Here is a 22,359-nt window from a genome sequence, read left to right on the forward strand (position 1 = left end):
CATTGAATAAAATAAACTTCTACTGCTATGCTACACGACATATAGTAGACAAAACATACTAGCTGTCATATTATGAATCTGAAGTTGATTCTAATGCAACAGGTGGCACTATAAACAGCAAATCCAACAAAGACCATTTTAGCCAATGAGACACGAGAAGAAAGACTATCAGACTCAATAAATACCAACAAATTGGGACTAGTCGTATCTGTGTCCAGACGAATGAATAATCGCCAAATATAATATAGTTAATACATAGCATTAACAACACATAGCATGTAAAGAACAAATGTATCAAATAAAAAAAAGAAGTTAACATGCATATAATAAGAAAAGATAGAACACGGATTCTCTAGTGGTACTTGATGGAATCAATGTTTAAATCCATTTTGGTTGCATTTAATAATCAATATATTTGTATTTTTTCTCTCAAAACTGGTTTGAAGGATTTTAGGTAGAATTTTTAATTAATTCTTAAATGCCACACGTTTGAATGAATGTTAAGCACAGCATTACTTTTCAAACTGTGCAATGATGTTGGCTTACAATAATATAAAATATACTTGGAACAAAACATATATTCAGGTGGCACTTGGCGTAAAAAAAAGAAAGACTAAAATTAATGTAAAGTTAATACATTATTTAAAGAGAAAAAAAATAAAATAAAATAACTAAAACTGTGAATAAGTTAGAACACTTAAATAAGACAGTATACTACAATACATTATCGTGACATCATTTGAATAATATCTTTATATTTAAAAAAATACACTGAAAATGGCAAACATATATTTGAATCCTATGTTTCGATAAACACGGCCTTGTTGTTTCCCTCTTTGTTCAGCCACCATTTCCCAGTAAAGACAGGGCATGAACTTCAAGGAGGCGATCTTCCAAACAACTCCGCAGGCAGCAATTTTTGTCACAGTGAACCTGATTATTCCCCACAAAGGAATAAATAGTTTAGTCTCAAGTCCATGGAAAGTGACTCGGGGAAAGAGGGAGTGGTGCATTTAATGCTGCTGGAAAAGACAGTTTGCAGCATCTCCAGCAGCGTGATGCGTGAATGCGGAAGAAGCAGCCATAAATATTTGATTTCTGCAACATTTGTTCTTGTTCTTGCTCAGAAAACTCCAAGCTGGCTGGCTGGCTGGCTAGCTGGCTGGGGAGGTGTTATGAAGAACAAGATGCATTATGCAACAGGTCAATAATCAACAGCCACAGATGCTGCTTGCTGAAAATGCTTGCTGAAAATAGTCATGGAAAACACCAAAGCCCACGCTCAGCAAAAAACGATTAACTCCAGCTTGATACGATTCATGACATTTGAATGATCCACTGAAATTACAATGGGATTCATTTCAAAAATGATAGATGATTGATTTTGATTATGAAACAATTCTGTCAAATTACGAGATAATACATCTTAGGTTACTCTAATTACGATACAATATCATTTGGATGACCCCAATATATTTCACTGCAATGAGATACAATTCATTGCAATCGCGATATGAAAAAATTTGCCCCGATTACAATGGGACGTATCGTTCGCTCCATTTACGATACAATTCAAAATTCGATTCACTCCAACTATGACACAATTCACTGCAGATACATGATTCAATCCAAGACTGACACAATTCTCTCTCGACGCAATTAACTCCAATTAGCATATGATATGATTCCCTCCAATTACAATGAGATACAATACAATTTAATTCAATTACAACACAATAAAATTCATTCAATTACAATACAAGGCAATTTGCTCCAAATACGATACGGTATGACTCACTTAATAATAATAATATAATTTGCTCCAATGATGATATGATGTGATTCACCCCAATTATAATTTGTCATTCACTTCAAATGCGATAAACTACAGTTCATTCCATAAGATTCACTCCAACTGTACAAGCATTGTTTTTCTTATATATGTATTTTTTAAATCAAAAGCTCTACACACAATTTTTAATTGATTGCAGGATCAATTTCGAATTTATTTGACAGTGCTTTGGGGGTCATAGTTTGTGGCATCCATCCATTTTCCGAATTGGTTTACCCCACGGGGGTCGCAGGCGTGCTGGAGCCTACCCCAGTCATCAGGCAGTAGGTGAGGGGACACCCTGAACTGGTTGCCAGCCAATCGCAAGGCACACAGAGACAAACAACCATCCACACTCGCACTCGCACCTACGGGCAATTTGGGGTGCTCAATCAGCCTACCACGCATGTTTTTGGGAAGTGGGAATGGGAGGAAACCAGAGTGCATGGAGAAAACGCACGCAGGCATGGGGAGAACATGCAAACTCCACACAGGGAGGGCTGGAAGTGGAATTGAACCCGCAACCTCTGAACTGTGAGGCGTACATAGTACTAACGCAGTATCCCAGTTTGTGGCATATTTACAGTTAAATGTATTCATTTAAATCCATTTATTAATATGTTCAATTGTAAACAGATTTTAGCAGGTACGACAAAATAGTAGTTGTCTCAGAAGTTGATTAAATGGGAATGTTCTTGCAAGAGTAAATTAAAAATCCAGGTTTTTGATGACAAATGTTGGACAGTTACTTGCAGTGAAGGGTGAAATGAATACCTCTCTGTTTTCATTTTATTGGGCTAAGCCGGCTGAGCACAGTAGTGGCCACCTGTGACTGCATCTTATTCCTGCCTCCTCGCTTGCAGTGTTGAGCAGCTGACATTTAGCAAAGCTCCACAGGTGGAGGCGACATTAGCCCAAGCCTTATTTGCATAGGATACCCACACACACAATTCACACTCATTTTGTTTGAACAGAATGATTTCCCTCGGGGCTTTTGGGGGCAGTGAAGCAGCTCGCCTCCCACCTGTAGGGGGCGCCATTCAGCCAATCCCCTGGGTGACCACCCACATTATCTCATAATCTCTGACTATCTTTTTGTAAACATTCCATTCCGAAGTGCAATTTTTTCTTTTTATATAAAAATCCCCAGTGTTTGGAGTTTGACCAACCTGGCACGTTTTGTCTGTAATAATGATCGAAACAAACAAATTCAATCCGTTTTGAAGATTTGTAGCACTTTAACAAGACCACCTAATGATTTTTACCAAATGTCTTTTTTTCGTAGCTGTACCTTATGGATGAAAATGGGTTGTTTCTAATTCTATTTCAGCTTTGTTTTTTTGGCCTCCTCATCACACTTCTCTCCCTCGCGGACCTAAACACCCAACCCCGACCCCCCACTCTATTCCATCCCCACTCAATCCATGTTAATCTGGATTAGCTGCGTAGCCCGGCCAATGCGGCATGGCCGTCAATCTGCGGGATTTTGCGCGAGCACGCGGCTGGCCCTTTGACTCCATTTTGTTTGTGTCGACGTCATCGCATGGTGTGATGAGAATACAACCAAACACCAGAATGAAAATGATTCGTAGTGTTTTTGATGGAAACATTTTGGTAAAAGGACGGGAATTCACAAAAATAATCTAATCGAGTTCTCCACTGTTTATAAGTATGCAGTCGCAGTGTGGATTTGATCTTCTCACATTAAACTTCCGAACAGTGAAAAGTAATGACAAAGCAGCTCTGTCACAGTCGCACATTTTTCTTTTTGATTGATGAAGCATCCGGTGAGTGATGATACCGCTATTAAAGGAGATAAAAACTGATTTTTGTTGTTGTTGCTAGCTTTAGTGAGGACAATCTTTTTGCCTGCTACAAAGCTACATCTATCTGTATTTGTGAATGAAAATTGTTTGGAAAAGGGTAACAACATCGAAAAATTCACATCCATTAATTTGGCTGTTTTTAATCCTCTTGCAAAACAAAAAAGTCTAATATTTGCCTTCTGGTATGTGTCGGGACAGAGAAATCGAATGATACAAGCTGCATCTCTTTCCTTTGATTGATGTAGTATGAGTGATGGGACTGCTATTAAAAAAGATACAAGCTCTTTTAGTGTTGCAGCGAGCATCTTTAGCAAGCAAAAGATGCCACCAAAAAGGTCTGAGAAATCCATGTGGATTTTGGGAAGCAAACTCTTTGGAAAAGGGCAAAATCTCTCAAAAATCTCAGTCTATTGATTTCTTTCTCTATTGATTTGAACTTTGGTTTTTTTTCTGTTTGTTAAAGGTCGAAATCTCTCAAAAATTACAGTCTATTGATTTCTTTCTCTATTGATTTGAACTTTGTTTTTTTCTTTCCTGCTTTTTTTGTATTTTTGCTCTTGCAGAGAAAGTCTAATATTCAGCTTCCAATTTCTGTCACTATGGAGAAAAATAATGATACAGCAATCCTGTCTGAGACACATTTTTTCCTTTGATTGATATAGTATCCGATGAGCAACGGCACGGCTATTAAGTGAGATAAAAGCCGCTATTTGCTGTTTTTGCTGGTTTCTTTCGCAAGTGCAAGCTTGTGTACGTCTCATACCAACAATGTTGGACAATTTTTTTTAAAAAGCTGTTTGGAAAAGGGCACAAATCTGCTTTGGGGGTTTCAATAATTTTTAATGATGGCTGTGATGCTTTTATCTCACTGAAAAAAGTCATTCTCTCCCTTGATTGATGTAACATCCAATGAATGATGCCACTGCTTAATTAAAGTATACAAACCTTTTTTATGCTGTTGCTTTTTATATATCCATATATAAAACATCCACATGTTACTTATTTTAATTATAACTTATTGCAAAATGGCAGAAACTATTCCTCTGTTGACTGTATATGTGATTTTTTTTTGTATAACACATTAGAGAAATCCCCAGGGACTATCAAAAAATTTGCATCAAGTCAAAGTGTCACAGCCCCTTACTATTATAGTGATATTTCTCCTCATTAGAAAATACATGATATTTTTTTGGACTGGAAAGGGTGGCTGAAATGGATTCATATAATTTCCATTCATAATTTGAGGTACATGTCTTTTGAGATACAATCGCAGTCGCTGAAAGACTCGTATCTCAGGGCACCACAATATTTGAACATCAGAGATGCTGCCTTTGATTCCCTTTGCAGTAAAAGTCCATTATTTTAGCTTCCGATTGATATTTGTGCTGAAAAAACGAATGACTCGGCAGTCCTGTCCGAGCCGCAAATCCATTCCTTTGATCGATTTGGTTTCCGATGACGGATGGCACTACTATTCAGCGAGACAAAAGCAGAACATTCTTTTTCTGTTGTGGTGCGTTAACGCACAATAGCATCGCTTTGAATGCTTGCCTCAACTGCTGTCACAATGAATAAGTAACTTAGAACGTTACTGATTTGTTGGAAGTGGCAGAAACGGGTGAACATTTTGATCTTGAGTTGTCTTTCTTCCATGTTATCTTCTGAATCATAAAGAGTAGGTTTGTCAAAACTATGTGGGTTATTTTCTGTTATTCTAACGTCAACTCTGTAATACTGCATTAACCTGATGATTATGCTGAGAAAAAAACTATAATCAAAGCAAGAATAAAGCTCTCAAATCAAGGCAAGCTACTTCATGATTGTTCTTTGTCTGACAAGTGCGTTCTTCTCATCTGGCAGCTTTTGCGGAATTTCTTTTGCTTCAAGCAGTTGTGTTATTGAGATGTTATTATTGGTTCTGAATAGGTTCTTGAAATACAAAATACAATATTTATACATGTGTAGGTAATGTGCACTGGAGGGATTTTTTTAAGCTTTAGGCTTTTTGATTTTAGAAGGGTTTTTCACGTTTTACTGGCAGATATTTTTTTCTTTTTTGTCTTTCAAGTTGGAGCTTGCAGTGATAAAAACACTTGTTAGGTATGTTAAACTGACAGTAAAATATTCTTAAATTGGTTTTGGGGGAAATCATCACTCTTTGGCCCCATCTTATGCATCAAATTTATTTTTAATGGTTATTCTTTAACGTATAATGTTGTGAATAAAATATACCAGAGATTCTAGTAGAGACGGAAGGCTCGACCAAGTCATTTGTAGTGCACACATCGTCGTTCATTAGGGCTCATGAGGAGGCACAGAGGCTCTCAAGGGAAATGATGTTAGGATTTGAAACACAGCAACCACGTGCGCCCACGTGAACGTTCCATTCGGGTCACCAGATAAAGCCTCTCATGTTTTAGTTGATTGTACATTTGAAAAAATATAACATCAAACTGATCGTTTTTGTTCTTTGGGTGTTTCGTTTGGCAGAAATGCCAGAGGGGGAGGAAAGAGTGAAGAGAAGCTACATTCAAATCTTGCCAGCAACATCCTACTCCAGTACCGTATTCCACTTAAATGTTTTCGTTATTCTAGTTACATAATTTTAACTTTGATCAAGTTAAGATCTACTGGTCCATGGCACTACGATTAGATGTGATAACAACAGCCTTTTTTCATTGCCAATTGCTATCGCCACAAAATAGAAATTGACAACACATCGCTGATCATTCAGACACGAAATCCAGTCATCTAATGGTAACCATAATAGGTAAAACAATACCTTATGTCGGAATCTCAAGACAGGCCGATAGGGATGCAACCCCTGGTCATTGTTAGGCATCCCGTCTGCGAAGAAGACTGTCAGCGCTGCCAGTAAAATGGCTGCTGACCACCATCCGACCGCCGTCATTGGTCTTGTCCTGTTGGGGAAGAACAAGCCCCAAAACATAATGAGCAACGTCACCCTTTTAAAGCGAGGCTATCAAATATGGTCTCTGTGATTAGATCAATTAGGAGGAAAAATAGACGCGTCACCAGGAGATGAAGATTGGGGGAAGACAACGAGACGATGGATTAAGACAATTACAGCGAGGCCTTTACGAGTTAATGAGGCCTAGATTCCACAGTCGAGAGCAAACATCTTTATTCATACGAGTAACTCAAAGAATTCACTTTCAACTTGTCCTAGGAGAACCGCTCCATTAGTCATCACGCCCAAGCAAAATAATGTTGCAACAAGTGTGAAACTAAAGTGTGTTAACGGTGGGAAACGAATATCAGGTCAGATTGCTAATCAGTCAGACTCATGAGAGCTAATATTTTCTAACACTTGCGCATTTTTTGCCAACCTCTGCCCGCAGCTAATAATGAAAACTTGAACAACTTGGGGCCGCCCGTCTGTCAAATAAGTGTTTCCAAACCTTTAAGGAGCTGAGGCACATATTTTATATTCGAAAAATCAAATACCATGCACCCGTAGAGAGAAATAACAATGATTTTGTCCAAATTTACTCCAAAAAAGACTTGAAATCTGATGATAAATGAAATTGATTACAGAAATTGTTATATTGTCTTAATCATGCTCATTATAGGCTAGGAAGAGTTATTATTATTGCGACTTTTACCGACTTTTTCTATCACCCTTGCCAAGACTAACAAAATTAAATTTCCACACGACATACTCATCTCAAGTTTCGATGAAAGTTACATAAACGCATACACACGCGCATACACTCACATACGCGCGCACACACACACACACACACACTTTTCATTGGTGTTAGCACTTAAGCTCTCCATCTCGTGCTTAAAAAAGCCAGATAGCATCTCCGCCCTCTCCTGTTCCTGCATGCCCGATGAATGGAAGTGACATGCTTGCTATGTGGCTGCTAATTAGCACAGAATTAAGGAAAAGAGCATGCATCAAAAAAGGCAATTAAGCAACAACAACTAAAAAGGAATAAATGATGCAAGCAAACTTGCTGCTTTGGAGTCTTAAGACCTTCACAGCACTAGTTATTAAGTTGCGTCTCTGAGGGGTGAGTGTTCAAGGTGCTGTGATAATCCGCTGGGAATTACCGTTTGAAATCCAACATGAAGCATTTTCAAATGTTTGCTGTCAGAAAAGAAAAAGAACAATGTTTTGCCTCCAATTGCTTCAAGACCACAACCTGGAACTTGATAAATGATGTTACAAAAAAAGGAACATTTTCTAGTTGTAAGAATTAAAACAACAACAACTAAATGTTTGGACATGAGTGATGTTGATTTCTTTTCGTGTTATTTTTATGCACAGTAATTATGTTTAAATAAAAAAAATGTTTAAATATTAATAAGTTTAAATAAAAATAATGTTTAAATATTAATAGGTTTAAATAAAAATAATGTTTAACTAATAATACAGTTGATATAATATTCGAACACTATTGTAATTTATGTGCTTTGATTTTGAAATACACAATAATAGCAATAGTAGTAAAATACATGAGTTGTAATTCTCATTTTACACTTTGTTTCCAACTCATTTGCCTTCTTATCTTCAAACAACAGAACAATAATACAAAGTTTTCTAGGGATGGCTTGCGGAAATATGTTGTGAAAGTTCTCTGCTCGCCTGACCGACTTGCACCTTTATCAACCACCAGTCTCGTTCTATTTCCCGCCGTTGAGGTGCATCCCACCCCATCGGGAGTGGCGCATGCAGCTGCTTCTTCTCCGCCTCGCTGGAGCCGCAATAGCGGAGATAAAAGTGAGCCGGATTACTTTTTCCCCCATCCGTATCGTCTCCTGGCAGCAGGCCAATCAATCTCTTTGTGTTAAATGACTTATTAATGACGCCACTCTTGGGCTGATATGCACACAAACACACAGACACAGACACACATTCACGAATAGTTTACTACAGTAAATCCTTTAAAGTTTGCCACAAAGGTAATACTATTTGGACTTCCAACATTTCTTGGCTTGTGCTATTTGTTTTTTCTTTCTCCTCAGAAGAAAGTTGTGGGTTAAATGTCATCAGATTTTTGTCATCTCTCTGCATCTGTGAGCTTTATGTAACTCATTCCGAACTGCTTTGGCGACATTTTTCACAGACACAATGAAAAAAATTCAAAGGATTCGCAGTTTAGTTCATTCTTCTGTCTAGTCGATGTGATTTTGTTAATTTGATAGCAAAGTATTTAGGACAAGTTGTGATGGATTCCTGGAAATAAGCAAAATTGACTATAGTTAGCCTTGACTGCTTCCTTATATCAGTTTAACATATTGTCTGTACACAGAAATGTTAAAATTTGGCAGCAATAGGACACATTTTCTCACGGCGGTTTTCTGTGAAGGATCGCTGGAAATCGTCAAAATGACACTAATATGACCATTTCAAAGCAGAATGGGTTCTTGAGACATTTTTGTGCGTTTCCGTTTGATTGACATGCCTATTAAATGTCAGCGAAACTTGCTCCAGGGGCTTGAATTTTCAAAAACTTCTGAGTGTTGCTACCCAGCCAATTTTTCTTTGCACAAAGCAGGCTCAGGCTCAAAAGAATCTTGTTCAAATTTGAAGGGATTAACTTAAAATGTCAGCATGAGATTAATTTGCAAGAATATCCGATCCAAAATGCTACCATCCTTTTTTCAGTGCAACCTATTTTCTTCTGTACTCCACAGAGTCGCATCTGTGTGACAATTCTTTCCAATTAGAGCTCAGGGAATGTTTCATTTGAATAAAATTGCCATCCAAAGTTTATTTTTGGCCCATGCCCAAATACTTGCCTATTAGAGTTGAGAGTCAAGTGCGCTGATTCTTAAAGTGTGGGGCAATGCGGGCTACCTCTAGTGGTAAGCGAAAAGATCAATGAAATATAACTGATGTGCAAACTTTTTTTTTTTTTTTTAAATCCAGGACAATGCATTTGTTAAGTACAGCTAAATCATATTCAACTAGAGTGCAATATATTTGAAATGAATCTTTCAGAAATATATTTAGGACAATTTTTTACCGTTTTACATAAACTTGTATGTGTTATTATTTAACATTTAAGTACAGTCTTTTTGACCTGATATTGAAACTATTAGGTGATACTTTAAGTGAAGTAGTTTTAGGTAGTAGTAGTTTTTTACATTTGATGTAAAAAGTGAGAGCCACTGGTCTAGGTTCAGGCAAGTGTGGTCAAGGTTGGTCCTGGCAATGTTGTGACTGTCGATCTCACAAAAGTAAAACTCAAAAACGTACCTGTCCATTGCTCGTACGTATTTGTTTGAACTTAATGAAATGTCTTGAGGGCTGCTACACTTCATCTGACTTCTATCTCAAAAGAGACACCATTTTTTTTAAATTTTGGGGTGTTCAAACTGTGGTACACACGCTATTGTCCTGCTGAGAACAAAACCGCCCGTCCACTTCCAAAGTCATCTGAGGCTCATTAGTGCAGTGCTTACTGAGCGATGTGAACTCTCGTTACCCTGACCACATTCTCATTTACACTCACCATCTTCCTCTGAAGACTCAATGATGACACAGACATTGTGTGCAAGGGAGGGAGACATGACCTCACTTGGACCACTGAAGCCTGTTGGTTTAGGGGACGTATTATGGACATTTGACCCCTATTGAGGACAAGCGGTACAGAAAATGGTTGGATGGATGGACTTTTCTTGTTATAATAATAATAATAAATATATACATATATGTATATATATCATAAAACAACAAAAGAGGGACAAACTAAAAACAACTTTCATTTTTTCCCTAGGTAATTCAATAAATGTATAAAATGAGACAGCTGAGACAGGAGAAAGTGGAAAACGCAGGAGCGAGAGACCTGGGGCAGTGGGGGGGGGGGGGGGACGGTGCAGGTGGTCTCGTTCATCAAACCCACATATGCATGCAAGAACGCATACCCCTTGTGTGACTTCCCTGCCAGGTAGCTCAAAGCTATAATACACGGGCTGATGATTCAAGGTGTATTCTTCTCTGCGGTGTGTTAGCACAGCAATGCTCTGTGAGTGTTCAGTCCAAACATGGCACAAGGATATTGTAAATCCTGACAGTTCCTCAACATGCGCATAACAAATGAGGGTCAGTGATTCCCTGAGGGTGTCAAAGGTGGTGCACCTCTTAAAAAGTCTGGGGCAGGTTGAAGAAATGACAAGTGAGTTGCCAAATATTTGCAGCCAATTTGCTATGGCGCACAGAACTCTTCAACCAATGGTGATCTTTTTCAGTCCTCTGAGGCCACCATACTTTAGTTTTGTTTGCAAGAATAGGTCAGCGTAGGCCACATTACAAACCAAGTCTACAGCAACCAGGATGTGATCCATGAGGTCAAAGGTAGTGAACCACGATACAGCAATACATTTTTCATACAGCGTCTGTATTGAATCTCATTAAGCTGTGCAGGGGTTCCTTCTGGTCAGGTGGCTTAAATTGCTGGACAACAGCGATAGTGGGGGTCTGTTCCAAACCTCAGCCCACATTCATGTGTCAGTTTTTTGTAGTTATTACCAAAACAAAAGATGTTGTTTACCGTCAGCCTGCAGTTTCAAGCTGTTCAACCGCTTTCTGAAAGATTTATTAGTCATGAGAGAAAATATGGTCCAACATTCTCCACGGAGCATTTTCTGCTTACTCTGCCGTGAAATGAAAATTGTATGGATGCGCCATAAAAAGTCAAAATAGAAAATAAGGAAACAACAAGAATGTTCAATTTAAAAAGCTTTTAGGGTGACAATTGGATTACTAGTCCCAGTGACCGAAAGATACATAAAACACATAATGTGGCCGTGTTGTGAAAATGTCAACGTTTAAACTATGCAAGATGGTCCTCTTGAAATTGCTTCATTTCTTTGTCATTATCATAAATCACCACTGTGAGAGCATTACCGTCACCAAAAACTCAGATAGCACTTTCAGAATGTTTTGAAAATGTAGCCCCTCAATATGGAATCGGGGAGGCATGTCTGCTATATCATGACTTAAGGCACACAAAAAATTCTGAAGAAGTCGGGCCCAAAAGGACACAGGGAGTCAACCAATTGAGAGTTATTTTTCAACCAGGAGTACAAGACAGACTGTTAGTTTTGGTCATTGGATGTGGGTGGAGTATGGGGAAAAATTTGACATCTAACAATTCTCTACTGACGTATCATAAAACAGATTTTAAAAAAAAAAGAGCCGCCCCTCAAGTGAGTTTCACTTAGTAATAGGCAATTTGGTGAGCACATCTATCATGAGGAGACCAACATAAAAAGAGGCCATACACTGAAAGACACAAGAAGTTTGCCTTTTGGTTGAAAGCCACCATATTGGGGAATTTTTTCACATTTGTCGAGGTCTTTCAGGATAAATTTGTCCCAGTGATCAACCACATGTATGTCACGGATGCAAATTTGCAAATATTTAGTCCAAACAGAGCACAGTGGCAAATTTTGATGACTCGCCATAAAATGTGAAACTAATAACTTGACTCTCCAAGCACCAAAGCCTGACCAAAAAAGAAACAATAACAGTTGAAATGGAAATGTATCACTGCAGCCAGCTTTAATTATACTTACTCCACTTTTGGATTGGCAAAATCCACACATTTGCCTGCCCGTGCTGCCAGCATTGGCGCGTGCACTCATAAGGGAGGCAACGCTGCACTCATTACATTTGAAACGACTCCAGTGGTGCAACTTTGTACACTTTTTAATAGGCCCGCCGAGTTGTGTTTACACACTACTTGCTGGAAGAATTGTCCCTTCAGTCCTTTTACCTGGACACTGAGCTCACCAGAAGATCATCAAACATCTTCAATTGGATAATTAGCATGTAAATATTGTATTAATAGGACGGGATCGCTCAAAAGCAGAGACCTGTTACTGCTGATTACTAAAGACATATAAAATATAAACTTCCTTATAGTAGATTTGTTGCTTACATTGCCAATGCCACAAAACAAAATATTCTGTGACTCTTGAGAGACTAGCCAAAATGCTCTAAATGTGAATAAATATTTGTACATTTGCTTCTGGAGGCAAAGCAGAATGAAGTGTTGTGCTCTTTAGCATGTTTACTGTGCACTCATAACTAGCACTGCTCTCACTGTTATGTTTTGAGATTGTATTTCCTGCTAACTCATGTTTGGAGGATCAAACCTAGTTTGAGGCTTTTTGTCTTCAAACGAATTTCTGAAGCGTGACCTTCCTCGCGCCACGCCAAGATGGAACTCTGAGTGGATTGTTGGATTGTTATTGCCAAAAGCTTGTTTAATAGAGACGGCCGAACAAGGCGCGTTTTCCATGTTAAGGATGGGTGAACGCCTGCTCCATGTCGGGGCTCTTTTTTGTTTTGTTTTTTGTTTTGGCAGATGTAAGAAGGCTTAAAAGATGAGGTTGGGTAGGTCATCAATTGCTATTCGCTGCTGCTCAAACATGCGCCATCAAATGCCAGATGTGTGTGGAAATGCAACAAGGGCCGTGATAAACTACTGTGCCAAATAGCAGACGCTAACTATACTAACTCTGTAACAATTCTCTCAAAGTTAATTACTAGAATCACTTGTGGTATTTGTTTCCCATATGTATATAGGCACCGTGTTAATAATTCATAATGTTATGATTCCAATAGTATTAGTTTTATGAACACTTAGACCTACCACACTACTGTACTGCATTGCAATTGACAGTGACTGCCTGTTTCACATGCTTTACAGTGAATATAAAATATTTATACATAACTCTTGTTAAATGCCAGGTTTGTGATTTTACATATGGGAGTCAGCACATACCTGCCACCATTTAAAGTGCCTCTAATTAACTGAGAATAAATTTGAGATAAACAATCTAATTGCTTTGCATTTTTAACAGTTGTTTATAGCTTAATGCAATCAAACAATGCATAACACTTGTTTTAACACAAATGGTGCGGCAATACATGTAGGCAGATGATATATAAACTCTCAGGCATCATTTCAACTGTTTTGTCTGCATGACTGTGTTACGCTGTCACCTGGTGTCTGAGTTGCACACTCGAGTCGGCACCACAATGATTTAATCACAATGCATTATTTAGTATTTAATTCTTTACATTTCTAATTATGTTATGATATGTTTTTACAAAATATATTGGTAGAGCGCTCTTATCCTTAATTTTTTTTTCTTAAAACAAACAAAAAAAATTACAAAGTTGATTTTTGGGGGTACCGAAACAGATTAATAACATCTCTATTCAATTCAATAGGAAAGATGATTTGAGATCTGAATTTTTATGTTACAAGCATAGTCACGAACCAAATTAATCTTATATCTCCAGGCACCACTGTATATAGTTCATTATGACCCCAGTAGGACTCAGGGTTTATGTTGTCTATGAGAAGTTAATCTGCTTTAAACCACACACACACACACACACACACACGCACACACACGCACGCACACGCACACACACACAGACTTCAACTACCATCTGCTGCAATGATTAAAACACTCCCAGAGCGACATCATCAAAACAATCAAGTGACCCCTTCAAACACACTCATGCACATGTATGCGCACACGCACTGACACAAACACACACAGAAGACATTACCCCCCCCAAACAAGATAAAAACAAAAGTCTTAATTCCTGTGCGCCAAAACGGTGTCACTCAAGGATTATAGCCCCTACCCACCCCCACCATCACCATCACACACAGACACGTACAAAGTATTTGGTTGATAAATGAAGGCAGAGGTTCCACATATATCAGACGTGTCCGATTATTTGACACAGCTATAACTCACTTCTGAGACTGCAAACTAGTAAAAAAAACACACAAAAAAACATGTCTTTTACCTGTGTGTGTGTATCCACGCGTGGAAAATTAAAAACAAATAATAATCCACACGCGCAAAATTCAAAAAGAAATGCAAGTGAGCGCTTGCAACAATCCAACCGGTAATTCCCAGTAACAGTGCGGTGTAACGGAGATCCGTGTAGCGTAGTAGTGGATGGACAGCTCCCAACGAGAAGCAGCACGGTTGTGTGATCTCACCTTGGCCGCGCACTGCTCGCGTGTGCCCCAGCGAATAGGGAGACGGCGAGCTCACCTCCGCTCGCGTGCACACCCCCACCGGCGGGTTTGCGCCGAGTCACGCGGGGAGAGGGAGGAAGGGAGGGATGAGGGGAACAGGAGCCAATCCGGAGTAGGCGACACAAGCGGATCAGGCAAACTGTCCTTGAGCGGGATGCTGCGAGAGAAAGAAATGAAACAGTTGGATTATTGGCTGAAAATCACATAGCCCCAAACATGACTTGAAATAAATTAGATGGTAGCCACAAAATAAATGTGAAGTGCACGCAAAATAGTAAATTGTGTCTACAAATTGAGCCAGTGAGAATAAAAGTAGGCAGGCTCACACTAAAAATGTTAGCACAGGGGTATCGAACACTTTTATTGCAGGGCACTTTGTAGTTACGGCTTCCCCCAGAGGTGTACTGCTAATTTTGAAATCAGACATAATCGTTTGTCAATTATTGTTCCAATTACTGTAAAAATGGTCACAAGAATATTGCAAAATCTCAATGTTAATATTTATTACAAATCCCAAATTAAAAATGTTGTCCAGATTTTAACAATGATCACGGAAGTTGACATGATTTGCTTTCAAAATAATGCTACAGTGGGCCGGATCTGGCTCCTGGGCCTTAAGTTTGATATCTGTGATGTAGTGGAAAAATTCAATGCAATGAGAATAAAGTCCAAAAAAAAAACATCTTAAAATTCACCTATGTAGAAAACAAGTGGCTGACAGACTGGCTATTGTTGTATGCGCTTCTTCACAAATGAATGCAGCTGGTGTAGGACAAACACAGAAGAGGAGGAACAGGAGAAGAAGCTCCCTTGACATTCCCTGCACGTGTGAAGAAGATGGCGCGGTGGCATCTGGGCTTATAAACCAACGGCAAGTACATGTCACACGTTGCCAATTCATCAAGTGAAGCATTAATGTACCGAATGCTAATTGGAGGAGATGTTATGCAAAGTTGACGCTGACATTTAGTGCATGTGTGTGTGTAAGTGCGTGTGCGTGCGTGCATGTGTGTAGGTGAGTGTTGAAGATTTTTCTGTGAGCAGTCTTGCATGTCACCTTTTATTACGATTTAAATCCATAGTGTTTAAAGAAGGTTGTTTCAAGACAGGGTTCTGTTAAAACTGCTGGGTCAAATCTAACCCAAATTGGGTGGAAGAGTTAAGACAGAGCTGGTTCCAAAAAGGACCGAGCCAATCCCGGGTTCATCATAGCCAGGATTAGGATTTTAAAACAGAGTAGGGATAAAAGGTAAGGTTTTAAATTGCGGTTTTGTATCTGGTTAGTTTTAAGACTAAATTCAAGGCAAGTTTAAGAATTCAAAATTCACTGTAAGGATGAGAAGAAAGAAATAACGGTTTTGGTCATAGATTCAAGATAAGGTGAGGGTTTCAAATGAGGTTTATGTTTTCAAACTAGGATTTCAAGACATGTAGAATCTGAAGGCCGGATTAGGCTTTAAGTAATATTTCAAATGAGGGTTTCAAGACAGGATTAGAGTTTGAAGTCTTTGTTTCAAGACAAGGTTATGTTTTCTAGATATGGGTTTAAAGCATGATTTTACACTGGATTGAGGGTCCAAGAAAGGGTTCCAAGACAAAGTCCAGGTTTCGAGCTATGGTGTCAAAGTAAGGTTTCAAAACAGGTGTAGAGTTCTAAACCAGAATAAGTGCGTCAAGGTGGGTTTTTAAATTATGTGTCTCAAAAAAGAAAGCTTTAGGGTTTCAAATTAAGGTTTCATGGCCAAGGCTAGTGTTTCAAAGTAAACACATTTCAGATTGAAATTGCGAAATTCAAATTAGGATTTGAAGACAGGATTAGAACGTCGGGTTATGGTTTCAAGAAAGGGTTACGTTTTCAGCTGTTGTGACTTTCAATCTCAGCTCTTTGGTGTGTCTCTAAATATACTTTAGTTTCTTCCACTGAAATGTTCCAATGCGGCTGAGTATTTTGCATTTGAGAGTGTTTCCTTCTTTGTGGATGAGTGAGAAGTCAACTCTAATGGAATAACTCACCAGGGCATCCATAATGCAGCAGCCATTGATCTGAAAGCCTTTGTCTGTGCTCTCATATCAAGCACCACTCCATTCATGCCCCAAAGTTCTGAAAACGAAATTTGGCTACAATGGTGTACACTGCTTTTCACTTAACATGCGTGCCAAAGTCATTACACAAATTAGCATTACAAGCCTGCTGTGGCAAGGTTAGCGTTTCAACCAAGGGGTTTTGGTTTCACGGCAGAGGAAGGCTTTCAGGACAAAGTTGGGGTCATAGGTCAGGGTGTAACTCTAGAATTGGGGCTTCAAGGAAGGATTAGGATTTTAAATGAGTTATTTTCAGCCTATCTAAAGGTGTCAGGATTAAGGTTTTCATCCAGGGTTAGAGTTTCAAAATAGGGTTTCAAGATAGGTTTCTGAGTCAAGATTAGCCTTTTGAAGTTGGGTTTCAAGGCAGGGTTTACGTTTTAAGTTAGGTTTTGAAACCTTCTGTTTACGTGTTTAAAAATGTGTTTCAAGCATAGATTAAGGTTTTAAACAGTGAAAAGGGTCTCATATTATTTATGGTTTCCAAAGTAGAGTATCAAAACAGGGTTAGGCTTTGTAAATCAGGTCTTAAATCTGAGTTGAGGTTCCAAATATGGGTCAGCCTTTAAATCATTCAGAAATTGGGTTTCAAGAAGAATTTAAAGAAAGGGTTAGTGTTTCAAACAAGGGTTAGGGTTTCAAATTAAGGGCATAAACCTGGGTCATGGTTATAGTTCAAAATAAAGATTTATATAATAGTAATTTCCAAAGTTGGCCTATCGTGGTAAGACTTAGAGACAGGTTTACGGTTTCCAAATAGGGATTGAAATTTGAGTGAAAAGCTTCACAGATTTACGTAGGCCAGCACACACTAAAGAATGAAGCTGATGAAAGTTACATTTTTTGATTGAACTTTGCTGTGATTAAAAGTGAACATCTGAGCTACCCCTGACTGCGATCAAAAACTTCTTCCAGAAGGACAAAAGCACAACGCACTTCAACGCTGATCCATGTTGGAAAAATGAGCACTGTAACCTTGTGAAGTGCGCTTAGTCATACAGGACGGTGTTTCCCGAAGGGAGTGTACTTGGACTGATCACAGCGGGAGAGAAACAAACCCAAAGAGAAACTTTGCTTTAAGACACGATGAGGGTTATTTTGGAAAAAAAAGTCAACAGGGGGTGAAAATTTAATGAGCTCTGCTAACTGTAGCGTTGGCACTGGATGATGATCAAGGTGTTGTGGACATTAGCATGAAATTTCTGATGGTACTCTTGATGTTAAGATGCATGTGTGGGATGTGGGCGTAGCTAGCTAGCTAACTCAATTCAACTCAACTTTATTAATGGAGCACTTTAAAAACCAACACAGTTGCATTCAAAGTACTGGAACATAAAGTCAAATAAAGACGGCTAAAATAATAAATGGATTTTATTCATTAGTTATGGTAGTTGGGGAAGACCGGTTAGGATGAATAGAATTAAAGATGGGTGGTTAGGGATAAAGTTAGGGTTGTTCAGATTACAATGATCTTAAAGTAGTTATGAGTTGAAAGGGTAGGATTTGCTTCTGCAACCCCACATAAGATGATTCGATACGATTCTCAATACAAGATACGATTAAAGGGTGCAATGATTTGAAAATGTAATGTTTGGATTTGTCAAATCAAACCCGACTTTCCAATTCAAATTGTTTTTTGTTACACCCCTTGTCGGATTAGGAATGGGTGTACAGAATTAAGAAATCAATTGAAATGTGGTGTGGCTTGTTATTGGAGGGTTTCGGATTAAGGTTACGTTAAATTACCGTTGCGGTCGTTACGATCGGGGATAGTGCTGGAGTTAAATTTGTACAGCATATTGTAATTATGTATTTTATTTATATTTTTTAAACTAATATCGTTAATGCTGGCACGTCTGAGAGCTAATGGTGACACATCGGGATTATCCCCGGCACTGGAGCACCGTCTCAGCGGCCCTTTCCAACTAGCATTGATATGCATGCCTGCATTCTGTCCATATTGCCATCAGATCTCATTATGCAAAGCAAACGAACATGGCAGCTTCGGCACGGACTTTGCCTCAGCGGGGGGCCTGAGGGCGAGGGTTATCTTTCATAGCAAATGACTGCGTGATGACAAGCCTCATCCGGTTTGTATTAGCAATCCCCGGTGGGCTGGCGCAGGTTGCGCTAATGTTGTTTTCAGAGAGTGTTGTGTAAATATTGACATTTAGACGTGTGACAGAGAAGAAATGTCTTGATGATGCAGTTCAGGATGAGATATTGGGATGCCCATTTTTAAACTAATATAGTTCCATAATTCCTAAACTGGAAAGTCATGTTGATGTGTAACAACAAAAGAACATAAGACAACACAACTCCAGTGAGAACTCAGAGCATTAGGTTACATTATCTTTTATACCATGAAATGCCAATAGTGTCGAACTATTTGGCTTTGGAGAAGACCAGAATAGTTATGATTAAGGTCTGTGAAGGTTGGGGCGATGGGTTGGAGTGGTAAGGGTGGTTAATATATGGGTACTTTGGGAGGTTGACTTTGGAATCATTTGGGGCCTTTTAGAAAGGTCATATTTGAGCAAACTCCTTTTAGAAAACTTTTCCAACCATCTTAAACTCGGGTGTTTCATCTAAACATGTTTGAGGTGAAAACTTACAGAATCCTTTCTATAGTGTCACGCTGTTGCCGTGGCGACGTGCTGTCTGCAAAGAAAAACTGGGCGAAAACTCATCAAACTTTGCACACACATCAGGCCTGGCAAAACCTTTTCTATTTTCGAGGGTTATTGTCCTTTGTGCCTGCACCAATTTGCCAGTACCCCAAAGTGACTAGAATTGTTAGGACCCTTTTATAGCCACTTGCAGCTCTAGTTTGTGTTGAGTTTGTGTTCAAGTTACATATTACAACAAGTTAGAATTCAAGGTGAAGGTGCTAAGAGTTGTTGAAAACTATCCAGGATAAAAGCAGAATTTGTATAAAGCTTCATGGTCAACCATCAAAGATTGTTGGCAGTGTCATTTTTTCTATTTACATACTGGCATTTGGTTCAATAGGACAACATTCGGAGAAATAAAACAAGCATTCAGCACTTATTGCATCAGATATCTTTTGTTTATACTTGAAAATGTCAAGGTTTTTTTCAACATATATTAGAAGATGGAACATTGTCTTACCAGAAAAATGTCTTTCTTTCTATTTCTAATACCGAGGATCAGTCGTCCCACTGCCAACCTGCCTCGACAGAGTTGAGCAAACGCTTTCTGAAGAATGAAAAGAAAAAACACTCAAAAGTAGAAGAAGTCTTTAAAACACGTCAGCAAACTCATAGTTGTCTTTCAGCATTTCACTCACTTTCTCTCTGATCCTTCATTACATGTGTGAGTCAAGCATTTTCAAAGGGTAGGGGTTCAGAGTCAGACTGGTTAGAGTGAGGGTCTTTAGAGTTAGCGCATTGTATTTATTTTATTTTATTTTATTTTATTTTATTTTATTTTATTTTATTTTATTTTATTCACCAGGCTGTGTTAAGGCATAGACATTACTTTCTCTCTGGGATCAGGGGTGCCGCCTCACGGGAACCTGGAACAATTCCAATTCTTGATCCTTTGCAAATTAGTTTTTTTTTATTGTTTCCTTGCACACGCAGGAAAAAGCAAGACCCCAATAGTCACCCGCGCAGATGCTGCTGATTACCTGCAACTTACCGCCAATCTCCATTTAATCACAATGGCACCCTCCTGTGACCAACACCTTGGGGAGCGGCTTACTAATCGAAACAGGCTCACGTTCACTCATATTTGTAGGGCCGTAATCTTTACTGAAGGTGTTGCTGGGTTTTGAGTCCCACTTCTGACAGAAATTCTGGGTTGAGGTGTAGTCTATGCTAAAGTCTGTGGTTTCAAATCTCTTTTTCGGTCAGGGTCATAGTCCTGGGTATATTCAAATGGTGGTCTGCGGTCTGGACCTATTCAAGGTCTTATTTGTAGCCATTTGCTGTTACAGATTAAATATGTGCGTGCATCCTCATATTGGTTGCTGTAACAGACTGGACCCATCTATATTCGGGACAACTATATGACCACAATGAGCCAATCAAACCACTTGTTCACTCAAAGTGGGACTGATGATTCGAGGATGACTCAGATTCAAAGTGACTCAGAAAAGGATTTTTGAAAATTAACGTAAGGACCAGTATTTTTTTTTTCTTACGGAGTGTACGTATCTATTGCTCCCGGATTTATGCCAAAGATGTTATTGGTTTCAAATTTCGCTTCTGACAGTAAATTGAAGCCATGGTTTTGTAGCTCTGCCAAAGACGTTGTTGGATTTGAAAGACACCTCTAACACCGGTTTATGGGTGTGATCGTTGTGGTGTCATTGGTTTTGAATCAAGCCTAATCAATTTCAAATGCTGTGATTGTTTTTGAGTCACACTTCTGACGAATTTTGGGACAGGGTTGTTTATCCAGAAGACTGTCTGACATCATCTTTGGAGCAGCTGTATCTATTTTTGATTTTATCAAGGAAATGTAACTTATTCGCCAACGCTTTTTCCACATTACGGACATAAGTCACAAGTACTAATCATTTCCAAACATCTACACTACTGGTACATTATTTCTAATTAATGGCATGATCAGGCTTCGAAATTGTGTTGTCACATCAACGAATGCCCCAAATTAATCCTTTAAAAAAACTCTTTTAAAAATGATGCTGATTTAATAGGGTCCTGATATATATTATGCATAACAATTAATCTTGTCGCTTGAGCCCACATCAAACATGCTTGTTTGTGAAAGCAGCGTCTCTGACGTGTTCAGGACTTTGCTTTTCCTACTGGCAAAGACTTTTAGTAAAGACCCATGAGGACATCTAGTGTTCACTAAGGTTAACCCATTTAAAGAGCTGCAAAGAAAAAATCCATTTAAAGCGATGTCACGTGTATGCCATGGAATAAAGTATTGGGAGAACTATCCACAATTAAACACGGTCCTCTCCGTGTTTACCTAGCATCAGACCAATACCAGATCTTGCCATTGCCAATATCAGCTCCGTATTTACTAAAAATGAATCAAAACCTTTCTATCACCGATACGGTATGTTTTTCATACGGCCCTCTGAAAAAGAAAAAAACATAACTACCATATGTGTCATGCAAAGAAAATGAATTTGACACCAATGTTCTAAAGCCATAGTAACAAACAAAAGACTGATCTTTTTTTGACAGCGGTCTTGTGATGGATCTCATTACACTGTGCAAGTGTACCTAATGTTGCGACAGGTGTCACCACTCCTACGACCAGGGGCATGACAAGCAGTCTGCCGCTGTCCTCATTAATGGAAACTTGGGGTACCTGTTGTGGGCTGCAGCAAGGCAACTTCATGTTTGTTGACAGGCTGGGTGTCAACGTGTCACTCGTGTCACCCATGTGCCTCCTTCCGGTGCAGCCAGCAGACTTGCATTAATGAGTGTCTCGTTTCTGGATTGAACACACCTACTTAGTGCTCATCTGTTCTGGAAGAGAAAACAACCCAATTCTTTTACAGATGCAAACTATTTTACGAACCACTTTATTTTGTTGAATTGCTACTTGGTACCACTCAAGTAAA

At 38.9% G+C, this 22,359-nt stretch overlaps 1 protein-coding gene across 3 annotated transcripts in view; it reads right to left on the minus strand.

The window, feature by feature from the left end:
* fstl5 (follistatin-like 5) overlaps positions 1 to 22,359 on the minus strand; it is a 76,246-nt gene that overhangs the window by 52,656 nt on the left and 1,231 nt on the right. The window contains exons 2-5 of one of the 3 annotated variants that reach the window (XM_088372025.1): positions 22,104 to 22,264; positions 19,923 to 20,009; positions 14,725 to 14,865; positions 6,440 to 6,578 (exon numbers count right to left, since the gene is read on the minus strand). In XM_088372025.1, the coding sequence (XP_088228151.1) occupies positions 6,440 to 6,568 (129 nt within the window). In that variant the 5' untranslated portion in view covers positions 6,569 to 6,578; positions 14,725 to 14,865; positions 19,923 to 20,009; positions 22,104 to 22,264. Of the gene's footprint in view, positions 1 to 6,439; positions 6,579 to 14,470; positions 14,866 to 19,922; positions 20,010 to 22,103; positions 22,265 to 22,359 lie in introns of all 3 variants that reach the window. The other 2 variants (XM_088372015.1, XM_088372008.1) reach the window with 2 other exon arrangements.

Source organism: Syngnathus floridae, chromosome 1 (assembly GCF_059516105.1).
Source record: "Syngnathus floridae isolate MCC-2025c chromosome 1, RoL_Sflo_1.0, whole genome shotgun sequence".
In the NCBI taxonomy this organism is placed as follows: domain Eukaryota; kingdom Metazoa; phylum Chordata; class Actinopteri; order Syngnathiformes; family Syngnathidae; genus Syngnathus; species Syngnathus floridae.